Source organism: Apteryx rowi, unplaced genomic scaffold (assembly GCF_003343035.1).
Source record: "Apteryx rowi isolate R43461 unplaced genomic scaffold, aptRow1 scaffold_11, whole genome shotgun sequence".
NCBI lineage: Eukaryota > Metazoa > Chordata > Aves > Apterygiformes > Apterygidae > Apteryx > Apteryx rowi.
In genome coordinates this window covers 5,824,011-5,845,556 of record NW_020447308.1, presented here as the reverse complement: position 1 = coordinate 5,845,556, position 21,546 = coordinate 5,824,011, and the positions used below count along the sequence as shown (strand labels likewise).

The window sequence follows — 21,546 nt, the reverse complement described above, 5'->3', positions numbered from 1 at the left end:
GTGCACGGGGCAAGTTTTAGTTTGGCACTGGCACCTCGCACTTCAGGGCTCCCCGTTCCTTAGGACAGCCCCAGCGAGCTACCAGGGAAAACACCGGCACCTCCTAATGCAGAAAGGCTTGGTTTCACACGCTCCGCACCACAAACTCGTGCCGACGGCTGTGCCTGGGCAGCGAAGCTCCCCTTTAGCYGCGGAGGCTGGTGGCTGGTCACCGCCGAGATGAGATGTCGCTGAAGGGACGGAGCCAGTCCGAGTCTCCCGTTACAGCGTCTTCATAATAGCACAGTATGTTAAGTGCAGCAAAACCTACTGAAGCACTCGGTTAACAATTCTGAGCGTTATTGCTTTTTGATACCAATGTCATGCCTTTAAATATTCATTAAACCCACATGTTCTCCTCCCTCCCGTTAAGTCCTGAATAATCAAGCCGTCGGCATCCTTGTGCTTCACCAGCCAGGGCCGGAGCGTGCATGCTCCTCCTCGCCACGTCTGAGTCCGAACGTCAATCTTGGCCACGAGATGCTTCTTTTCGGCGCTCGCGTGACCCAGGCCTTTCGCCGGGTGGGGTGGGAGGAGGAGAGGCGTCAGGCTGGCGCACCCCGGTGCAGCCTGCGACGGGCGCTGCCAGGGTGCTCTGCTAATTAGGAATGACGAAGCCGGCGGAGGGCTGGCCGCAGGGCAGGCGCCTCCACTGCGGACGGGGATCCTGCCGCAGCCCGGGCCTTTCGGCCACGGCGGCTCCACGCTGCTGCTCCTTTTGCACCAAGAGCCCAAGTCGGGGTATGCRGGGAAACGAAGAGGAGGGCAAGACCCGAGCACGACGGAAAAATGCCTGGGGAGACGCCGGAGGAGCAGAAGGAGCAGAAGGACGGCCCGTGTCTCGCGGCGAGGGATGCCGCCGAGCGGGAGCGGCTCGGGCCGGCGGAGGTGGGCGCCGTTCGAAGCGGTTCAAACTTCTGCTCCCCGGAGAGCTTGAGCAAGTTCAACGGTCTGGTGTGGCTGTGCCTCCCTCGGAGGAGGGAGCGCGAGCGGAGCAGGGACGCGCGGAGCCCAAGGGGCCGCGGGGCTGAATAGCATCGCTGGCGCCRAGCCAGCAGCCGCAGCTGCACGTTCGTTACCCCCGAGTCACACGCGACACCGCTCCAATTACTCCCTCTTGACACAGGCTAATAAGGGAGGATAAGGAGAGCAAGTGATTCCAGAAGGGTTATGCCGGATGCCTCTTTCCATATTTAAACTTTGCTTCTGCTGGAGCAAGCAGCAGGTTTGCGATGTGGGGGTGGGGGAGCAGCGGCAGAGAGCCAAGCGGCAGGGTCCTTAATGAAGCCGCGGCGAGGAGCTGGGCGATGGCCCTGCCTTTGCTTGGCACCGGGTTTTGCACCTGCGAGTATTGTGGGCACAACTCGTGAGCCCGGATGAAAGCCGGGAGGTGCACAGCCACTTGCAAAATAATTGCTCTTGCAAAACCGCGGCAGCACAAAGCGAGGGGCGGGAGGTGAAGGAAGTCTTGAAAATCAAGTCTCTAATGCGCTCTGCTCTCACTGTACGCCACAAAGGCACCATTCACTGCAGGGCAGACTCCCCCCCCCCCCCGTATGTCCAGGCTTTCACCTTTTATTGAATCCCTCCGACATTTTAATTTAATTTATGAATTAATTTCATGTAGGGGGAGAACGTAGGAGGGCAGAAGAGGGAAAATGCATTGATTGGCACCCATTGGGCGGTTTAGCAGGAGGTTTTGGAASTACATATCCGTTAGTTTGCTGAGATCAGGTTCATTAGTCGACTCGGTCAGCAGCAGAAGTGGCCTGGCAATAAGCTCTGCCAGCGGACACCCCCCACCGCTAGCGTGAGTCCGGCCTGCCATGCTCCGCTTCGCTTTGCTTATTAAAAATGAAAGAGGGGGCTCCTTCGAGGAAGACGGGCTCTTCAGTGGGTTTCTGTGTCTTGCTGCTTGCAGGACTTGCAGTCTCTTCCGCGCCGGCACCTTTCGCTGCTCTCTGGCCTTGCTGCAGTGGTAACGATGCCGTTCCCTTGCACGCGCGCAGCTGGGGAAGGGGCTTTAGCGCTCCGCACTGTTGCAGCAGACGCTGAGGGGGGTTTTTTTTGGCCACAAACCACAAAGCTCTGCTCTTGCGTAGCTGCTTCTGCTCGCTTCCTGGGCACCTCTTTCCTGCCTGCGGTCGGCACGTTTTGCTGGACCAGTTTGTTCCCTTCTCCCGTCCCTGCATCTCTCCTGGTGGCAGAGCGCACCGACCCCTTGCTTGGAAAATGCCTGCTGGCCTCACTCTAGATATTCTCACTTTTGTCGGAAAAATTTAACGCCAGCCATCCGTTGCAGGATGCTGGCTGGTAAAATCATTGCGGACTGATACCTCTCATCTGTTTGCCTTCATCATGGCTGCCGGAGCTTCCACCTGATTTTAGGTCTCAGCAGCAACGGGGAGTATATTTATCACTTTGTCCTTTGAAGCGTAACTGCTCGTATAAACTCGCCTGTTTGGCAATGTCTTTCAGCCCTGCTTTCCATTGGCTAATATGCTGTTTTTATTCTGAGAAATGATTTTAAATCTATTCTGAGCTGCTGGAAGAGGGAGAAATCACTTTCTGTTCAAAAATCTTTTTGATAAAGGTTAAAACTTTTGGTTATGAGCAGCAGTTACAGGCATGGCAGAGTCTTCTCCCAGGCTCGGCAGGACCTCGGGACCCCAGGCTGCCCATGGAGGGCAGAGAGGGCTCCCCGCTCTCCTGCTGCTGGGAGGGTCTGCAGCGAAGCTGATGTTTGGTGGAGGGGAGAAGCACCTGCAGGGTTGCTCTACGCCCTTCTGTGCATTTCTGTCCAGCAGAACCTCCCAACCGCAAATGCCGTAATTGCCACATGCTAGCTGCAGCCTTCCTTCCTCTTCGTGCTGTCAATCGTGCTGCTTTTTGTAAGCCACCCTACCAGCGGGCTCGTTTCTGCCTGGATGACGGCTGTCCTCGGTGCTGTGCGCTGCTACGTGGGGTTATGCAAACTTCCCGTTTTATGCGTCTGCAAACAGCTGGAGATCGATAATCTTCCAGCCTGTTCCCCCTAACGGGCAGGGTGCGTTTTTAAATAACCTTTGTCAGATACGGATTTTTTTTGCAGCATTGGGGTTGCTTTCAGTGGGAGACTGGGGAGCGATGAGGGGTCTTGTACCCTCTTCCCATTCGCCTGAACCCAAGGCTCCCGGTCCCCAGCTCTCCGTACAGCACCGAGCTGACCTGGTGCCCGCTATGAAGCCGTGAGTGCCAGCGCACTGGGCAGCCAAATTGCATTATTGCACTGATTACAGACAGGCCATCCAGACTGTGGTTGTCTACAGCCTGTGCCATGCGTCGGCCAGGTAGCCCTGGGTCTGACAGATGCTGGGGCTTTCCCTCCCCGTGTTCCCAGGCAAGCGATGCTCATTGGAGAACAACCTCTGAGGTTGCTCTTTGTGCTGGGATCCCCATGACTTTCCTCATCCTTCTCCTCCTTTCTCCCCGCAGCCCCCGCGGAGTTCGTGCAGCATCCGCAGTCCATTTCCCGSCCCGTGGGAACGACTGCCATCTTCACGTGTGTGGCCCAAGGGGAGCCCCCGCCGCAGATCACGTGGCTGAAGAACGGGCAGATCCTGGAGACGAGCGACCACATTAAGCTGAAGAATAACAACAGGTAAATCCTTGTGCACGGGCCACTGGCGCTGCAGCGTGGGCTGGAGGGTGGTGTGAAACACGCAGCGGGTTGTGCCGTGGCCCTGGTGTAGATCTGGGCTTACCCTGCTCAGAAGGCTGGGATGTCCTGCCTGGTGGCCTCTGGAAACGGCTGTCCCTGCAGACGTATTTCATGTTATTTAGCTATGGACATGGCATCAAAATGGGCAAAGAGCAAGTTAGCTTCATGCAAACCTTGGCTTTTGCATAGATGGTTGATTTGTCGYGGATGCACGTGTTCGTTTTTGACCGGTTGGTGAAGGCTAGCAGGGAGCGCTGGCRCTTGCCCCCGCACTGCCCCTTGGGCAGGCAGGAACAGGTCCCGGTGTGCCCCCGTGCAAGCCCGGCTTTAGCCGTAGCCCCTCGCGTTGGGCAGTGGTTTACGTGCTCGAGGCCACGAACGGCATGAGCGATGCAGAGCCGCTCCGACCCTGCTGCTCGAGTGCCTCGAGGAGGGACCGCCTTAGAGCCGGCTCGGCTTCGGCAGACGAGGTGGGTCACTGTCACGCCTCCCTCGGATGGTTTCCCAACGGATGAAATGCTCCCTGGCCCTGCTTAYGAGGGAGGCTAAATTAAAAGCCATTATTCTGAACTACCTGGGCGCCAGTGGAAAAGGGAGCGGGAAGAGACGTCGGCTCTCTTTCTGCTTTAGCAAAGGGCTGCTCCGAAGCAGGGTTCAGAAGCAGGTCTTGGGCTCCGCACGGCAAAGCACGGAGGCGTCTGCTCCAGTCCCACCGGCTTCGGTTTGTGGGCTTACGCTTGAGTGCTTTGTGCTTCATTGTGCCCGGACATCGGGGTTAGGCTGTGACTGATGATGCTGGAGCCTGGCAGAAATTTGGCCTCTGTCCTGACCCTCTCCTGGGTGTTTCTGGAAGGACCGAATGTTGTCCCTGACGGCAGCAGGGAAGGATGCCGAACCGTGCTCCCTCAGCAGCCGAGGCACCGCGCTTTAACCCGTGTGTTTTGACCTGCCTGTGTGTGCAAATGCAAATACGTTTGCCCCCGCTTGAGATAATGTTTGCGTGGAAGCTGACTTTCACTAAACTTAAGCCTTTTATCTCACYGGGCAAGAGTGTTTTCTCTGAGTACTAAATAACTGCATTTTCATGCTGAAGTATGGGGATGTTTGTACTGTGGAAATAATATGGTGGGATGCACTTAGTGTGAAAATTACAAGTTGGCAACACAGTTTCTATGGAAATAGCGTGGAACAATATGCCGAAAAATAGTAGTAYGTGTGCTGTAAATCTGAATTATCAGTAGAGATTGGTACTCTATGGCGTGATATAACTGTTACGTGTATTAACAAATGCGTCTCCTGAAAGCAGCTACCCAGCCGTAGGGTCTGGTCCTTCAGTTTAGTCCATCGGGAAGTGCTGTGCAGGTGCCGTGGCATGTTCTTCCTGGGAGAGCACCGGTTTTATCTTTCAGTGTTTCRTTATAATATGGCTTTTTGTTTTCAGGTTTGAGGGCTGTTTTTTAAGCTTTGTTATCTGAGGGAAGACCGTGAGTTGCAATAAAATCTTCACGATCGGTGGAGGTTTTCTCCCAGCTGGAAGTTTTTAGGAAGCTTCAGGGAACTTTGCATATGTACATACAGCTGCTGCTTGTTCCAGGCTTGCAGTGTTTCAGCTCGTTTTGTGGGTTGCTGAGGCATTTCTGCCCTTACAATATGAACCGACCAGACACAGAAGAAGGGAAATTAGTGCCATCCCCTTTATAGACCAGGAAGCAGAGTCATAAGTGACCAAAGACTTTACAAGCAGTTGTTAAACCCATGACAAAACTCACATTGAGTTCAGTTCTGCGTCTTTCCTGCATGCCTAGCCTGTAAAATCATTCTCTTCACTGCTCAAGGGAGGCAAAAGTTGTGTCTCCGGTCGTGGTAAGGACTCCTGGCCGGGTCCCTGCCCCTGGAGCTGGGCTACGCGTGCATGTGAGCTGCGACTGGGTGAGCATCACTGGAATCGTTTTCTTATGGCAATCATTTAATGCAATTTGGCTTCAGTCTTTCTCGCTGCAAGCTAAGCGATCAGATTACATTGCATCTGTCACAGGCCGAGGGAGCTCGGCCAGTCACTGGGGCGCAGCTGGCACGCGGCATCTTCTTAAGCTATAGCAACGCRACGATTGTAAACCTGAGCCCTAAAGCCATCGTACTTGACGATGCTGAACTTTTGGCTTCCTTTGCGCTAGTTGTGGTCTAGCCTGACTCCCGACTTGAGGAARGTGGCTGTGCCCGGCAATTTCCAAAGCTGTCAGTCTGAGAAATGCCCTTGCTGGTGCAGTGAGGCTGGGCACGCCGTGAATTGGAGAAAACAGATCAGCGGCTGGTTTTCTCTGAGCTTTTCCAGGTTGTCCTTTGTTTCATTCTCTTGGGCATAACTAAATGCTGTAACTCACTTAGTTCCAGGCAGAATCAGTTTGTGATTATGCCTTGGATTTGTCAGTCTATTGCACTAGGAAAATATTTGTCCATGAAAAGATAGATCTCGAATCTTCTAGCAATGAAACTACTAAAGTGTACTATGAGCTATTTAATTAGATTACATGGTTCCGTAGAAAATTCATTTGGATTCAAACTTTATAGGGCAATGAAGGTCTGAATGCCCCCAGAGGGATTTTTAGAAAAAAGAATAAATCATCCCAAATCATGGTGTGTGCTAATTGATTGCAAAATATATCATTACAAGCAAACTTGTAAACAACACAGCTAGAAGTGAGGTCCAGCCCTGCAGAACACAGCGCCTTCGAGGTGCTGCGCTGCTCCCTCAAGCTTTGCAAGTGCAACCTCCACTGAAGACATCGCTCCTGCGGGCAGCGGCATAACTGCCCAAAACCACAGCTGCTGGGAAAATCCATCCATCAAACACTTGCTTGGGCTTCACACCGTTGTGGTATTGCGCCGCTGGGAAGGGCCCGTTGGCATGTGAGTCACCCCACGATGTCTCTCGGATGCAGCACCTGCAAACCCAAGGAGAGCAAACCCCCATGGAGGGGGACTTTGGGAGCCCACCTTCATCAAGGATGAGATGGCAGCTTCAAGATTCACGGCAGGTTGGCTGTGGCTGCCGTCTGCGACATCAAATCRCCTCCTGAGTCACACGCCAGGCGACTTCCAGGCTTTTAGCCCAATAAAATAAGCTTTGCAGGCCACGTCCGATAAACACCTCTTCCCTTGAGGTCCCTCGGATGTGGCTTCTGATGGCCTGATGTGCCGACGACTTCCGGGCACGTTAACATTAAAGAGGAGCCTTCTGCTGTGCTCTCTCCAGGGGTGGTGGTTATGTTTTGCAAATGCCAGCTGTGTGGGAACAAAATATCCAATCGATGATCAGAAAAATCAAAAGCAGTTCTGGGATAGCGCATAATTGTTAATGAAAAATGCATGAAGGCGCAGGCATAGGGAATTGTGGGGTTTTCCATTAAAAGCTGTAAATAAAAATCACGGAGGGAGCCGGCGATGGAGGTGTCTTGCCGTGCAAGCCCTGTGTTGGGGATGGAGTTGGCAGCTGTTGGAGTGACGCTGCACTGAACCGCGGTCTCGGATGGAGAAATAATTGGTGGAAGTTGGTGGAGCCTCTTTGACGGAGCCGTGCCCAGCGCCGGCCTGGCCCAAAAGCAGCCGTATCGCTGCAGGGGGAAGGGCTGGTTACTGGCCATGTTAATTGTGAGCTTGTGTGACATCGGGCTTTTTAGGTTGTTACTTCAAAATTTACAAGGAAGCACAAAACGGTACCCAAATCACTGCTCTGAAAGGTTTATGGCTTTTCCTGCTCCGACCCAATCAGGTGCAGGGGGGTAATTTTCAGCCTAGAAGTATATCACACCATGGGCTTTATATTGCTGGAACAGCAAGGAACAAAAAGGCCAACATCTTCAGAGAAGGCAGGCTCCAAATATTGATTTTCCAAGAAGATTTTATTTACAAAATGGTAATTAAGGGACTTCATTTGTTCCACTGGAAAAAGGCTTCGTTAGAACCTGGGCTCAGGTGGCATTTGCTCTCCTCGGTGACCTTCGCTCATGAACTGTCTCCTTTTTAAATTCTTTGTCACTGCCTGGCACTTGTTTTAGTGCCCTGGGAATGACTCGCTCCAAGGGACGTGTATGCCTACGGCTCATCAGAGAAAATATTCCTCCGTAAATAAACTTAAGGGCCACTTTGCTTTTCTTGCATGCATCGTTTTGCTCAATCCTAGCGCAGATACAGAGAGCAGGCTTCAAACAGAGACACCCACACGCTTGGGACAGAGCAGCCCTTTCGGTATCGAAGCAAACTACCCTCTGCCGCAYGCCACCGCCACTTGCAGGACGGCGTTTTGCTGCAAAAACTACGTCGGCTGGGTGCAGGGAGATGCAAACGTGGTTCGTGCATCCTGCCTGGATGCAGGCCAGCTCCGGGAGCTGTGAATCTGCATTTTGCCGGGATGCGCGCGCCAACTTTGGCCCGGCGCTGGGAGATGGCAGCTATCCAGTTTCTGAAGAGCGCGAACTCGCGTCTGGACTGGGGCTGTTYGCGCCCTTGCGCACACCCCGCAAGCTCTTGAATTCAGAGGGATTTGGGACACTGTAAGGAAGGGCAGGCAAGCCTGCAGGTTTTTTATGCAATGAGTTTGGAGAGCTTTGGTGATTATGAGGAAGGTGCCATATAGCAAATTATATTTTAGTTCCCAGAAGCATGATAAATAAGTACGTGGAGGACTGGGATGTGAACCAGCTGCTCCTGATTTAAGAATAATTTATGGGTTTGACTTTGTTTGGAAGACACATGGAAAGCCTGCGCGGTCTCCTGATTGCTTCGGCAGGGCTGGCCGGAGCGTCTCCGCACGAGCGCACTCCCAGTCTGGCCTGGTTGACCTCCAAACACGGGGCGTTTTCGTAAAGCAGCCAACAACCAGCCCCGAAGGGAAAGGCTCCTTTCCAGCGTGGCACCGGCCGGCGGCCCGGGAACGGGCGCAACGGAGCGCCCGCACATCCCCATGCATTTCGGGAGCTGCTGCAGACCGGGAGACAGCTCAGGAACACGCCGCGGCCGGGGGCCCCCGTGCGYCGGCTGAGCCCGTGCCCGCATCCCTCGGCATCTCGCCTGGCCTGCCGTGCCRGCGCCGCTGCCGCTCTGGCAGCCAAACCTGGGAAAGCGGGCTCCGTGGCTGGGCCGAGCGGCCGCTCCGCGTCCTCCGCCTCCCGCGGCTGGTGCAGCGGAGTCGGGGAAGGGGTAAGGCGCACGCAGAAGCCCGGCAGAGGCGGCTCTGCTCTGCTCTGCTCTCTTCCCGAGGTCTGCAGCGCGGACTGGTTCGTTCTCCCCATGCGTGTTTGAGAGACTGGCAGAGAAGGAGAGAAAAACCCTTATTTTCGCAAAGTTTATATGCTGCTCACCAGCTTCTCAGGCGCTCGGGTTCTGCTCCCAACCAGGATTTATAGGGATAGCAGAAAATCCGGCAATTCCGTTGGCCTCGGTGCCTGCGCGGCRTTGCAGGTGACGCAGCCCCGAGGTGATGGATAGCTGCGGCTCCTCCTGCGTGGCACTTCCCGACTGCAGATTCCCCCGGAAAATGAACTTCTGGAAGCCTGAGGAGCAGTTTCCAGCTACCTGCTCTCTCCAGCGTGGAGGGGGGTCGGCTTTGTTTCAGTTTCTTCTGGCTTGGCTGTGCATGGCAGTGCTATCAGCCGCCTGGGGATCTCCGCAGAGGCAGCGGCACTGCCCAAGGCTCTGCCCCGCTCCGGGTCCCCCACGGCCCCGTGCTGCGAGGGGGCTCTTGCACTAGGAGCGCTTGTCGCKCGAGAGGAGCCCCCAGCCCTCCCAGGGAGGAGATGTCTTCGGTGGTCCTGGGGTCGGGCTGCTCCCATCATCAACAACGTGGGAGTCCTTGCACCCCTTGGGCTGCTTTCAGCCAGGCTTCCCTCTTCCTTGCATCGTCCCCCCACCCACGCCGTGTTTTCGACGTAAAGCAAACGAGCTTTGAGGCAGCGGAGCCTCAATGCTCCTCGTTGTTCCTGGGCTGCTTTGTCTGTGCTCGGCGAGCTTAATGCGGCTCTCGAGTGGCGTGCCAGCCGCGGCTGCCTGCTCCTAGGTGCCCAGATGCACAGCGGCGGCGTGAAAATAATCCCGGCATTGACAGCGCAGAAGGAAGCGGTGCTGCTCCTTTCACACATCTGCTTTCTGCAGAGCTGCGGCTACGGCTTTCGGGCTGCATAATCCTGCCCGACACCATCTGTCCTCGCGGAAACCAGGCCTTGTTGACACAGAAGAGCCACACGTTGGGTCTTCCCCCCCCTCCTGCCCCCGCCCATGCCCCTGGCTCTGGCTTTCTCCTTCCATTTAATCAGATACATTGAGCCTGTGGCTATGAGGGGAGCTTAGGGCCCATTCTCTAAAATCACCATATCAGCCGAAACCATCGCATTTGATATTCCATTTACAATGTTTCCAAGGAAACAAAGGCACAGGACATAAATAGATGACTGTTAAACATTTGCTCACTCACCGTGGCCCCAATAATTTGCAAGACAGAATTATGAATGTTAAATCAACAGCAATAATAAATTTTTATACAAGAAGGCCAATATTTTGCTGCAATTAGAAGAAGCATTCGTTCTGACATACAGGCAGGCAGTGGCAGGTTATTTATCATTTCCACTTTTTGTGTACAATTTTTCATTTACATACAGGGCAGCTTTGATTATGAGTCTGGAAAAGCTGCGAAATGCCCCTCAGACCTGCAGAGGTGCTTGCAATTTACCCAGGTGTAGACACATCTGAATTCCACTGAGAATTCACCCCAGGAGGAGGAAATAATTCACTTTTCCCTGGAAGCAAGCTATGGATGTGGTTAGATTTGGACCATTTCTTGCAGAAAAGCATCAGCCAAAAGGCGCGTGCAAACTTTGACATTGGCCAAAGAGGTGATGCTGAAGGTCAAAGACATCGTGGTCTCCTAAACTCATTCATGCCAAACCAGAAGTGAAACAAATTTTGGATGAGCTGGATAGTGCTGGGAATACAGATGTACAATAAGGATTGATCCAGAGCGGTGCATGCGTGAGCGGTGCTCTCAAACAGAGGGGGAAGCCGTGGCGAGCAGCAGTTTTAAGCCATGCTTTGTGGGTGAGCACAGGACCTGGGCAGCATTGGGCCAGGTTATGAGAAACACCTCGTAGCGGGTTGTGGCTAAAACAGCAACCCAAGGACTGGTAAAAACCAATTCCTGCAGTCTGGGCAYGGTGGACGTAAGAACGCTGAGTCGAGGTGTGACAAAGATATCTTTGATTTGCAGGAATGTTTTCTAATTTGCCAGTAATTCTGATTTCATACATTGCAATGATACTAAAAACATAAAATACCAGGACCTCTCTTTGCCCGTATTGGAAAGATTTCTAATGAGAGAAGCTCTTCACCTCTGCGTTGAGTCCCCCAGATACCCACTTCATGGTAGTTCTTCCCATTGCTGAACTGAYGTAGATCCCTTTAGGACAAATAGTTTGCCCTATAGCCCATCCATAGGACTAGGCCTACTGCAAATTGGAATTTTTTTGCAGTAAGGAGTCCATTTACACTGCCATTTACAGTGCCGTCAAAGGTGTCACTGTGTTTAGGCGGGCCAGTCTGGGCCCCTACTAAAAGTTTATATTTCTGCAAATAGCCCCAAGTTGCCTGGTTTATAAACACATCCTGACTGGCCTAAGGGTATTTGAGCGTGTTTTATCATAACCTGCCTGAGCGACTGCCTCAAGGTTGGTTAAAAACGGCTCCAACTTCGAAGTCTGCCCTTCCACTTCCAGCTCGGTGCTAGGAGCAGTGCGATGAGACCCCACCAGCCCCAGGGTGATGCCCTGGGGGGTTATTTGCAGGGTCTGGTATCTGCTGGGTTGTCACAGATAGATAGAATTGCTTTATTCCAGGCTTGATCTCCGAGGAACCGTGCAAGCCCTGCAAYGTGTTGAGCTTTCAGTGATGTGTCCCTATTTGCCAACAAATATTATTAAGGGAAGCTGTTCTGCATGCTGAATGGCAAGATAGGGCTAATGTGTTGCACATTTATTCCTGAGCTGATATTTGCTGGTGTTGTTTTAAAGGCATTGGGCAGCTGCAGCCCCTGCGTTGAGCCTGGGATTGCCCCGGTTGTGCATGGGTATCGCCAGAGTCGTGCAGCTCAAAATGGGCTTTTAGTCCAGCTCGCTGTGCGTACAAGGAGTCTGGTCATCCTTGCGCCCGTTGAGGGATGCTCTCGACCAAGGTAGACAGAGACTGTCTTTATCTTCAGATTGAAAACAGCATCTGAGCCTGGTGTGGAGGCACCTGGCAGCAGGCAGGAAGGACCTTCTGACGGCTGCCGTGGGAAAGCAAGCTTTGATGCACCAGCGTCGGAAATACGCGCAGAGGTTTTGCAGACAAAACCTGCGACTTGCTCATAATCTTTGGCTTTTGGCTGACGGTGTTCAGGTTCTTGAGACTACAAAGGCAGGAGCTGAGGCTGTAACCCTGCAGGATAAGTCAGCTAATCCGGATGTTACCCTAAGACCGCTCTGATGTGCTGTAATACAATTACAGCATCACCAGCGGGCTTTCTGGTTGCACTCGTTGAGACTTGGCGTAGCATCCGTGTGCGCTGCCTGCGCGGGCTCGTTGCCGGTAGCTGTGTGATGATCCCCCGTAGGCGAGTTAGCACTGCATGCACCATCAGACCCATCGTGGTGGCCTTGGCGCAACTGGGAGGGGAGGGTCGTCTGTGCAGGGAGAGCTGTGGGTGTCCCCAGTGCCTGAGGTGCTTGTCCTGCTTGTGTCCCCCCGTAGCACTCTCACCATCTATGGGATCAACCAGGCGGATGAAGCCATCTACCAGTGCATCGCCGAGAACAGCGCCGGCTCCACGCAAGCCAGTGCTCGCCTGACGGTCCTGTGGGCAGACGGTCTGCCTGGTCCTCCGCAGAGTGTCAAGGCTGAGACGGTCTCTGCAACCACCATCCAGGTGTCTTGGAAAGAGCCTCTGCAGAACACCAAGGAGATCATCGGCTACGTGCTGCACATCCGGAAAGCTGCAGGTACGGCACTCTGCCCGCTGCTCAGAGCTTCCTTATCCTTCACATGGTTTAGCAACAAGGCCCACTGGCTAAAGCAGGTCTGCACCATGATAGACAGTGCTGCCACCCTTGTCCTCTCTCATCTCCGTGTTTCTGAAAGACAGAGACAAGGCAGTAACGGTGATGTGAATGCCAAAAGGGTGAGGAGAGTGGGGTGGCTAGCATTCAGCCTTCCTAGCTATGTTACCTGCCTTAATGCAAGACACTTTCTGGTTTGGGGCTCGTGAGAACCTGGCCTTCTTCAGCAACTGCTGCATCTGGCACCACCTGAGCTCTGCCTTGCTCTCACCCCACTCAGAGACAGCTTCTTAGGGAGTGCTGGGCCATCCCGCAACAGGCTTTGCTGTGTTCCTGGTGGCCTTTGTCCACTAAGCCCAGAGCTGGCAGCACTAACCGCGGCAGCACAGGCTGGGATTTCTTTTAGGAAGGGAAGGAAGGTGAAGCTGCATGGTCAAGACCTTGCTGCCCGCTTAGGTCTCTGGCAAAGCGTGCAGAAATGCGAGTGAACTAGTGCCTGGGCAGACACATTTCCTTGATAGGAAACAAAATTACGGCTTACAGCATCTGTTTAGTCCCTTTACCTCTTGCAAAGCCTAACACCGCTCTGCCCTCCCTTCCTTTGTGCTGCAGATCCCGTGGAGATGGAGTATCAGGAGGCTGTTAGCAAGAGCACGTTCCAGCAGCTAGTGACTGATTTAGAGCCTTCGACCAGCTACAGCTTCTATATAAAGGCTTACACCTCCCGGGGTGCCAGCAAAGCCTCCGAAGTCACAGTGGTGAGCACGCTAGGAGAAGGTAAGGAAGTCTTAACGCTTGAGCCGTCAGATGCTTGAAACCCCCTGTGTGTGCGGCAGCAGCGCCAGTCACCCTGATACCCCTCCTCAGCCCCTTGGCACACGGCCTGTATTGCTGCTGCTTGTTCCCGCTCCTCCGTGTACCCTGGGAGGTTGTGTGAAACTCATTTGTATCGCTACGTGGGGATCGACCAACTGTCTTAAACGTGGCGTTACCTCTCACGGCTTGTGTTGTGGCAGGGGGCGAGCGCACGTCAGTCCTCTTGTCCGGCTGATCTTGTGCATCACAGCTGCTCTGGGCTTTTCCTAAACTGCGAATTCCTTCCTCAGGAAGCTTCTCAGCAGTCTCCAGCAGCTCTGGTACTCGCAGCTCTTCTTGACAGATGCCGCATTTTCTGAATTTGAATTTTGTTCTGCTCCACCCTGGAGAAAGCACACCAGAGCTGAGCTGTCCTGACCTAGAGCCTTGGAGCAGCCTCTGTTTCAGTGGAAAGTTAGGGCAGTCTCCAAGGCTTTTCCCTGACTTTGTCTCCCAGAGGTGGCCACCAGTTAACTTCCCCAGGAAGAAACTGGGTGCTTTAATGTGGGTCGCTTGTGCACAGACACCAGATAGAAGCCACAGCCCCTGGGTGAACTGTCAGGTATCATCAGCCATCTGTCAGCTGCCACTGCAGGAGTGTGTTCCTGCAGGCTCCTGTGCCTTTCCAGCACCTCTGCGTCCTGGCTTATCTCACTTATCTGAAAGTAATTTCTTAGGAACACTGCATCTTTCTCTGGAGCGCTCAGTAATTATGAATTTGGAGCAGAGAGGGCCTTGGGTATGAGGACGTGATTTAGAATCAAAGGCAAGAGTGGATTGACTTCCAGGTGGGGGATCCAAATCTCATTCCATTTTCAGCTATTGCAGACATTTATTACAGCATTTAAGTAACAACGCCAATAAATCCTTGCTCTGCTGGGTTGTTACCCTGCAAGTTTATTTCTTTGACACTCGACAGGGAATCAGTCACCCTTTGAGTTTGTTTTTCCTTCCAATTTAGAGGTGGAGGGATTGACGAAGCTAAAACTTGAAACTCCTTGACCCAATGCTTTGAGTTCAGCTACAGCAGCTAAAAGCCAGCCATGCTTCAGAGAGCTTGGGATATTTTGGAGAAGTTTGGGTCAAGCTAGACAGGACTTTTTGACATTATTACCTTCAATCACGATAGGAATAGTTAGGTATCTGGTAATGGGATCATAAATTTCTGGGCTCTCTGAAGTTTCAAGGCATCATTGTCCTGCTCTACTGTCCTTAAAAAAGGCTTGTCCTGTGTAACAGAGTTTCAGCAAGAAGCTACATGTTCTGGACAGACAAACTGGCCCATTTAAAAAGTTACTCAACCCCAGCTAGGGTTTGCCTTGTAGGAAGATAAAAAGAGACTTAAAAGCCCCRGTTCTGACTTGATTTGTAGGCAGGTTGGGCGCAGGGGCCTGCAGGGCAGCCACGGCCCTGGTGTGCTTCGCTCGGGTCCCTGCTGCCCTCTGCTCACTTACCTGGGAGCGGGTCAGGGAGCCGGGTCCCGGGGCTCGTGTCGCTGCATCCGCGGCGTGGGGGACAGATGTGCCTGCTCTTGCACGCGGCCACGCTGTTTCGCCCCGAGGTGCCCCAAAGACCTGTGACTCGTGCAGGGGTGGGAGGGTGCGTGGATCTGTGCAGCGAAACAGCACTGGGAAAGGAGGGGATTTCCCAGGCACGGGGCATGCAGGAGCTGCAGTCTCGGCCGGCATCGATGGAGCCCCCTCCGGTTGGCTCCGAGCGATGGGCGTGAGATGTGTGCAAAGGTGTGTGTGTGCACCGACRTGGGCAAAGCCCCGGTGCCACGGGCCCTGGCTGTCACGCCGCCGCCGTGGTGGGACACGGGGGATGCTTGTGCCCACCTCGGAGAGCTCGGCTCCACGGGGCTGGGACAGCACTTACCTACCTGAGGGGCTCCTGGAGATGTTGGCAGCTGGAAATACTGCTCAGAGGGTGAATTACCATGTTAAAATGCGGTTGTTATTTGGAGCGGGAATACAGTGAAGAAGTGGCTGGGATGCTCAGGAATGGGGCTGCTTTGGGCTTTGGGGAGGTCGGCCTTCCTTTCAGTACCGGTAACATGGGCTTGGCTGAAGTCTCCGATGCTTTCTGAAAGTAAGAAAGATGCTCCTTCCTTTGTGAGCAGTGATGATTTTGGATGAAAGGAAGAAGAAGGGAAGATGCCAAAGAGCACCTAAGCAAGTTAACTCTTTCCTCCTTAAGCTTCTCTCGCTGGAAGGGTCTTTCTGTCCTTCGTGGTGTTCGCTCTCCTTTCCCCCAGCACTGACTGCTTTTCCATCTGGCACTAATTCTGCGCTTCCCGAGAGCGGGCGCTGGGAGCAGGGTGCGGAGCGGGCGCCTGCGGTGTGCCGTCCCGAGGGGGAGCAGCCGGGAGAGCTCCAGGCGGACGTGGAGCTCGCTCGCTCCCTGTAAAACCCCTCGACTTTCGCACTCCGGCGAGCGCGTGCTCCTCTGCGAGCTCAGCTCTGGGCTCCTTTACGCCATTTCACAAATGCTGTGGTATTTTAAATCGCAAACTATATCCGCTTCGTTAAGCAGCACACACCCCTGTTCTTGTCTTTTAATGCTTTTTAGGGTTTTCTCCAGGACTTTTTGACATTTCTCTAGGATGAAGACTGTTCCTTTAGTCACCTTCGGCTAAAGACGCCTTCAAGAAGAAAGTTGAAATGACCTGGGGAAAATTCCAAACAGCACGGAAGAGGAAAACAAGTATCCCAGCCCTTAGCATGAGGGAGATGCCTCACTTATATTAGATACATATTATGTCTTATATATACTTCTGTGAAGCACATATACACTCATGTGTGTGCATATATCTACACACACACACACACACACACACACACACACACACAGAGATATACTCCATTCTGTATACACTTACTTGTGTAATGACATTATAAACAGCACATGCATTCTACAAGTGCATACATATAATCGATATTATACATATCTATATATATATATTCAAAGTTTGAATAAATACTATATATTGCATACTTTGAAGGAGAGAGATTCTTGTGGTTTTTATGAACTGTAAGGCTCTGCAACCGTAAAATAAAGCCGACTCTTCACAAATGAGGATGGCCCACTTTAGTGTTTCTTTGTCCATGGGATAATGTGATTTCCCTTTCTGTGGTGTTCTCACTCGTGATTCAAGAAATGATTCTGGGAACAAGGGTCCAACTTCTTCGAGGGGGGATCCAGACAATTCCTGATTTTGCCCTAAAGGGAATTGGGAGAACTAGAAAAAAAAATTATGCCATTGGATTTTTTTTTTTAAAAAAAAAGCCTAGACTTGGGAAGAATGGTACGTTCTGGTGTAAATTTAGTTTGCTCTGTGTTTTGCACCCAGAAATCAGTAAGCACAGACTTCCCATCAGCGAAGCGCACGTCAGAATAAATCCTAGCCAGCAGGAGCACTTCGGGGCTTTTCGTCCCCTTGGCAGCACGAAGGCAGGGTGAGCTCGCTGTACGCAGTGGTCTCTCCTCCTGAAGTCACATGGTCGGCAGGGCCTCGTTCCTCTCCCCAGGACCTCTCGGAGGGCGCCGGCAGAGCCCCCGCSGCCCGCAGGGGCTCGGAGGAGGAGGGCAGCTCTTTGCAGCGTTGCAYGGAGCCACCTGCTCGCCCGCGGGACTCGTCTTTCCTTCCCCTGCGCCTCCAAAGCTCAAGCTTTCGGTGGCTGGGAGAAGGCAAACTGTTGTGCTGTGCTGTTAAATCGAGGAATATCCCTTTTTAGCTCTTGTCAGGCTTGGACTGACACGACCGCATTTCGTCGGCTTCTCACCGGTGCTCACTAAACGGCTGTGCTGACCTCTGTGCCAAAGGACGCCGCCAAGGCTGGGGCTTCAACGCTTATCATTTATACACCGTTTGGGGAAAAACGAGACAAAAAGCTGCACRGGTCCCGTGCGAGCCCAGCAAGCCTTATACTCGGGGACTTCTGAGCTTATTGGGATCGGAAAGTAGCTCTGCCTCAAAGCCTGCTCTTGGCCCGAGGCTGCTGGAGAAGCAGAGCCCTGCGGTGCCTGGTGCTTCGCACCTTCCGACCGGTGCAAAAGGCTCAGGAAGTGATGGGAGCATTCGGCCTTTTGTGGGAATTAGGTGGGAAAAAAAAAAAAAAACATTGATGAAAGGTCCTGCCGAGACACATCTCTGCGTTGATGTGGATGGCGAAAGGGAGGGCGAGGGGAAGGCGAGCCGCTCGGGGGACGCGTGGCCCGCTGTGACCGCAGCATCGCGTAGGGCTCCACGGAGGGCTTTTGTGCAGGACCAGCTTCGGAAAACCCGTGCGTTTAACTCACAAGGGAGCGGGTGCTGGCTTGCAAACCTGCACCTCTCCGCCCAGCGGATGGGCCGCGCCGGGGCTAGCCAGCTATTTGGGGCGCCGCGGCGGAAGTGGCGGTGACACCGTGCTGCAGCATACCCCGGGGATGAGGGCAGGATTTTTTGGCATTGGTGGGACTGCCATTGGTGGTAGCAAAAGACCTCCCAGTGGCCTTTGAATCAGGCCTCGGTGACACCGGGCAGCAGCAGGGACATCTTCCCAGCTGTGCATCCCTAAGGCCAGGTAAGTGCGTGCCTGCAGCTAGGCAGTGATCTGGGGCTGCTCAGGCGTTTAGGGCTAGTACTGAAGATGCTCCGTTTCTCTCCTCGATCCCCTGATCCCAGAATCCCAAACCTCCCTTCAAAGCTGACGGGGCGAGCCAGCTCCCGTGCACCCTGCAAGCCCGCGCAGGTGCCTGGCGAGCTCGGCTGAGTAGCAGCATATTTCCCCTACTGCTGTTAAGACGGATGTCTCTGGCTCCATCCCTTCTGGTTGCTTCCTCCCTCAGGGATTAATTGCTCCGAAAGGGCCTCGCTGCCCCAGGGTGAGGGCAGAGGAATGCATTTCCCAAGTCGCTGCATTCCTGCCCTGACCGGACGGGGCTGAGCATCGGATTGCAGCTGGAATCTGAAGGTAGCCTCTCCATTTGCTGAACCGAGCATAGGAAAAACCTCGGAAACTCATGCAACTTACTGATAAAATTCAAAATCCAGGATCTGGGCTAATCTGATTTTTCTCAGTCTCGTCTAGCACGGTCTTTGGCTCGGTGACTGCAGGGGAAGCCTAGTGGGGCTTTCTCGCCGTGCAGACCACAGCACGCACGTGACCCACTGTCTGTCTCTCTCTGTTTCAGTCCCAGCGATGCCATCCCTCTTTATCAAAGTCATCAACAGCACCACCGTCCAGGCCACCTGGGAGCCCTCCATCAAACTGGGCCAGCACGAAGGCTTCAAACTCTTCTATCGCAAAGTCCACCTCTTGCAGTACACCGGCCCGGTGGTGCTGCCCAGCAATGTGACAGCGTACAACATCACCCACCTGGGTACGTACGGCAACCACCCAATGCACGTCATCCTCCGTGGCCRGGAGGACCTGCCTAGGGCACGTGGGTCGGCTACGAAGGAGGAGGTGCTGCAGCTCTGCCCCAGGTTTTTTGGGTGCTTTTCCAGTTGCAGGCGGCAAAAGTTTGCCTCATGAGTTATTTGGAGCAGTCCCATGCGCTTGGTAAGGTGTGTTTCCCAAATCAGGACCCTCCTGGGGAGAGAAGCCTAGTGCCTTAGCCTGAAACGCCCTGCTTGTGCCTCTTTCCAAACAGACGCGTCGGTGGTGTACGAAGTCAAACTCCTCGCCTATAACCAGCACGGGGATGGCAATTCGACTGTCCGCTTTGTGTCCTTGAGGGAAACCGTGGAAAGGACAGGTGAGGAGCGGCCCCGTTCCCAGCGGCGGGTTGAGGAAAGCGCTTTGCAGGAGGGTTGGCCAGGAGCAGGGGCTTCACCCCGACACGTCCAGCAGACACCGTTCAGCTATGTGTAAAACACCTGCTGCTGCTTTTGGAGTCCTTCTAAGCTTTCCATTGGGAGTATCTTCAAAGCAGAGCTAGTTATTCCTCCTCTATCCGTGTTAGAGTAAATACTGATCTCATTGGCACTTGCCCGTGCGGTGCTTTCCGTCAGATACCGCGGCCCGCTCCGGCGTGCCGTACTCGCCAGCGTGGTGCCTTCGTCCCACCGCTGACACAGGGAGAATGCAAGGTTTGCAAATCCCCAGGTGGGAAGGYAAAATAATGACGTGTTATCCTTCGGCGTTAGGGACCAGAGCTGGCGGCTTGGCCCTTGAAGCGTTACGGGGCCGGGCAGGCGCTGCGAGGGGGTGGGAGGCCTGCGGGAGCGTTACCGGCCCGGCGAGCACCCCGGGGTGCCGAGGTGTTTCGGACCCCGCAGCCCTCTTGCAGGGCATGAGAGCAACAGGCCTCAGCRCCGTCGGAGCGCGATGGCGAGGCCCCGCAGCGCTGCTCGAGCTGCTGGCTTTGGCTCCGGGAAAAACAAAACCTCTCGAGCTAACTTTGGTTTTGAGGTTGGGCAGCCGGATCCCTTTTTGTTCGTTAAGTCACTGCATCTGCTAACGCCAGCCAGGATGACGGGCCTGGGTCTCCATGGAGCTTACGGTCCTTTGCTTGCTGCGGTTGCCTTCGCGGGGTCCGGCTTTGGGTCCGAGCCCCCCGCTGGGGCCGTAGCGGGGAGCTGGCCCGTACCGGCCGCCTCTCGCCGTGCCCCTTGCCGGGGAGACGAAGGCAGCTCCCAAAAGCTGGAGGAGCAGTAGGAGAGCAGCACCACTGACCGCCGCTTTTCCCCGTTTCGCCTGCCAGTGCTGAACCCGCCCTGCGACTGCATGAAGGAYGAGCAGAACAATAAAACCTCCACGACGGGTATCATCATCGGGATCCACATCGGCGTCACCTGCATCATATTCTGTGTCCTTTTCCTCATGTTCGGGTACAGAGGAAGGTAGGAGTTGCGGTGAGGCTGCTCGCGGGGGGCAGCGGGGACCCCCACAGCTACCTGCCCCSCAGGGCCTCCCACCCCAGCACGGTCCCTGTCGAAGGACCTGGCGCTTCCCGGGAACGTCGGCATTTCTGCTTTGGAAAGCACCGACCGTCGCCGTAAAAYGAAAGCTGTTCACTGAGAGGGGAGGAGACGTGACTCTAGAAGCGGGATTGGCTGGGAAGGAGCAGGGCACAGGAGCAAGGCTTGGCGGGAGGAAGGGGGCGAGCGGCACCGGCTCTGCTCACCCTCGGGCTCTGCCGCTTGGTTTTTCAGGCTGCTGATGTGTAAGAACGTGCAGGAGCAGCTGTCAACCCCGCAGGTCCCCAGAAGCCAGAGGAGCGCCGCGGGCCTCGTTCTCAACGGCGCCGCTCGCAGGGACCGCGACGACCGCGACTTGAACGGGAAGCAGCTGGATATGAACGAGCTGGAGAGGTTATTCCCGCCGCTGCCTTCCCAGGAGCAGCAGGATAAAGGGATAACGGTAAGGGCTGGAGGCGCGGGACGGGAAACGCAATAGGGCAACGACGCRGCCGCCCGTCCGAGAGCATCAGCGACCTGCCGGCGTCTCGGCGTTTTCCCTTTTTCTCTTGCCAGTCGGCTCCGGGGCTGCCTGCTTCCCGCGAGGAGACTCAGCTGTCCGCGCTGCCGCTGGACGAGTTCAGCGTCATCGAGGAGGAGCCGCCGGAGGCCCCCGCCGCCGCTCCCGCTGCCAGCCACGGTCCCGCCAATGAAGGATAAACTGCCCCGACTCGAACCCTCTTGTAGGAGTTACCAGAAACCAAACCCACGGCTGGTGATGTCTTTACAATGATTCGTCAATCTCAGGTCAATTTAAGATTTCTACGGTCTGATTGTTATTTTTTTGTTTTGCTTTATTTTTATATATATATATAAATATACATATATATATATATATATATATACACACACAGCCTTTTTGAAACTCTGTGAAGTTGAGCTTTCTGACCTGTCTCAGTGCGCTTCTTCCGACGGCCGCGTTATCG

At 54.2% G+C, this 21,546-nt stretch overlaps 1 protein-coding gene across 1 annotated transcript in view; it reads left to right on the top strand.

The window, feature by feature from the left end:
• IGDCC3 (immunoglobulin superfamily DCC subclass member 3) overlaps positions 1 to 21,280 on the top strand; it is a 97,251-nt gene extending 75,971 nt beyond the window's left edge. Inside the window, exons 7-14 of the mRNA XM_026073354.1 lie at positions 3,514 to 3,679; positions 12,512 to 12,759; positions 13,429 to 13,593; positions 18,850 to 19,038; positions 19,312 to 19,416; positions 20,365 to 20,503; positions 20,816 to 21,023; positions 21,137 to 21,280. Coding sequence (XP_025929139.1) covers positions 3,514 to 3,679; positions 12,512 to 12,759; positions 13,429 to 13,593; positions 18,850 to 19,038; positions 19,312 to 19,416; positions 20,365 to 20,503; positions 20,816 to 21,023; positions 21,137 to 21,280 — 1,364 coding nt within the window. The remainder of the gene's footprint in view (positions 1 to 3,513; positions 3,680 to 12,511; positions 12,760 to 13,428; positions 13,594 to 18,849; positions 19,039 to 19,311; positions 19,417 to 20,364; positions 20,504 to 20,815; positions 21,024 to 21,136) is intronic.
• The last annotated feature ends 266 nt before the right edge of the window (positions 21,281 to 21,546 follow it).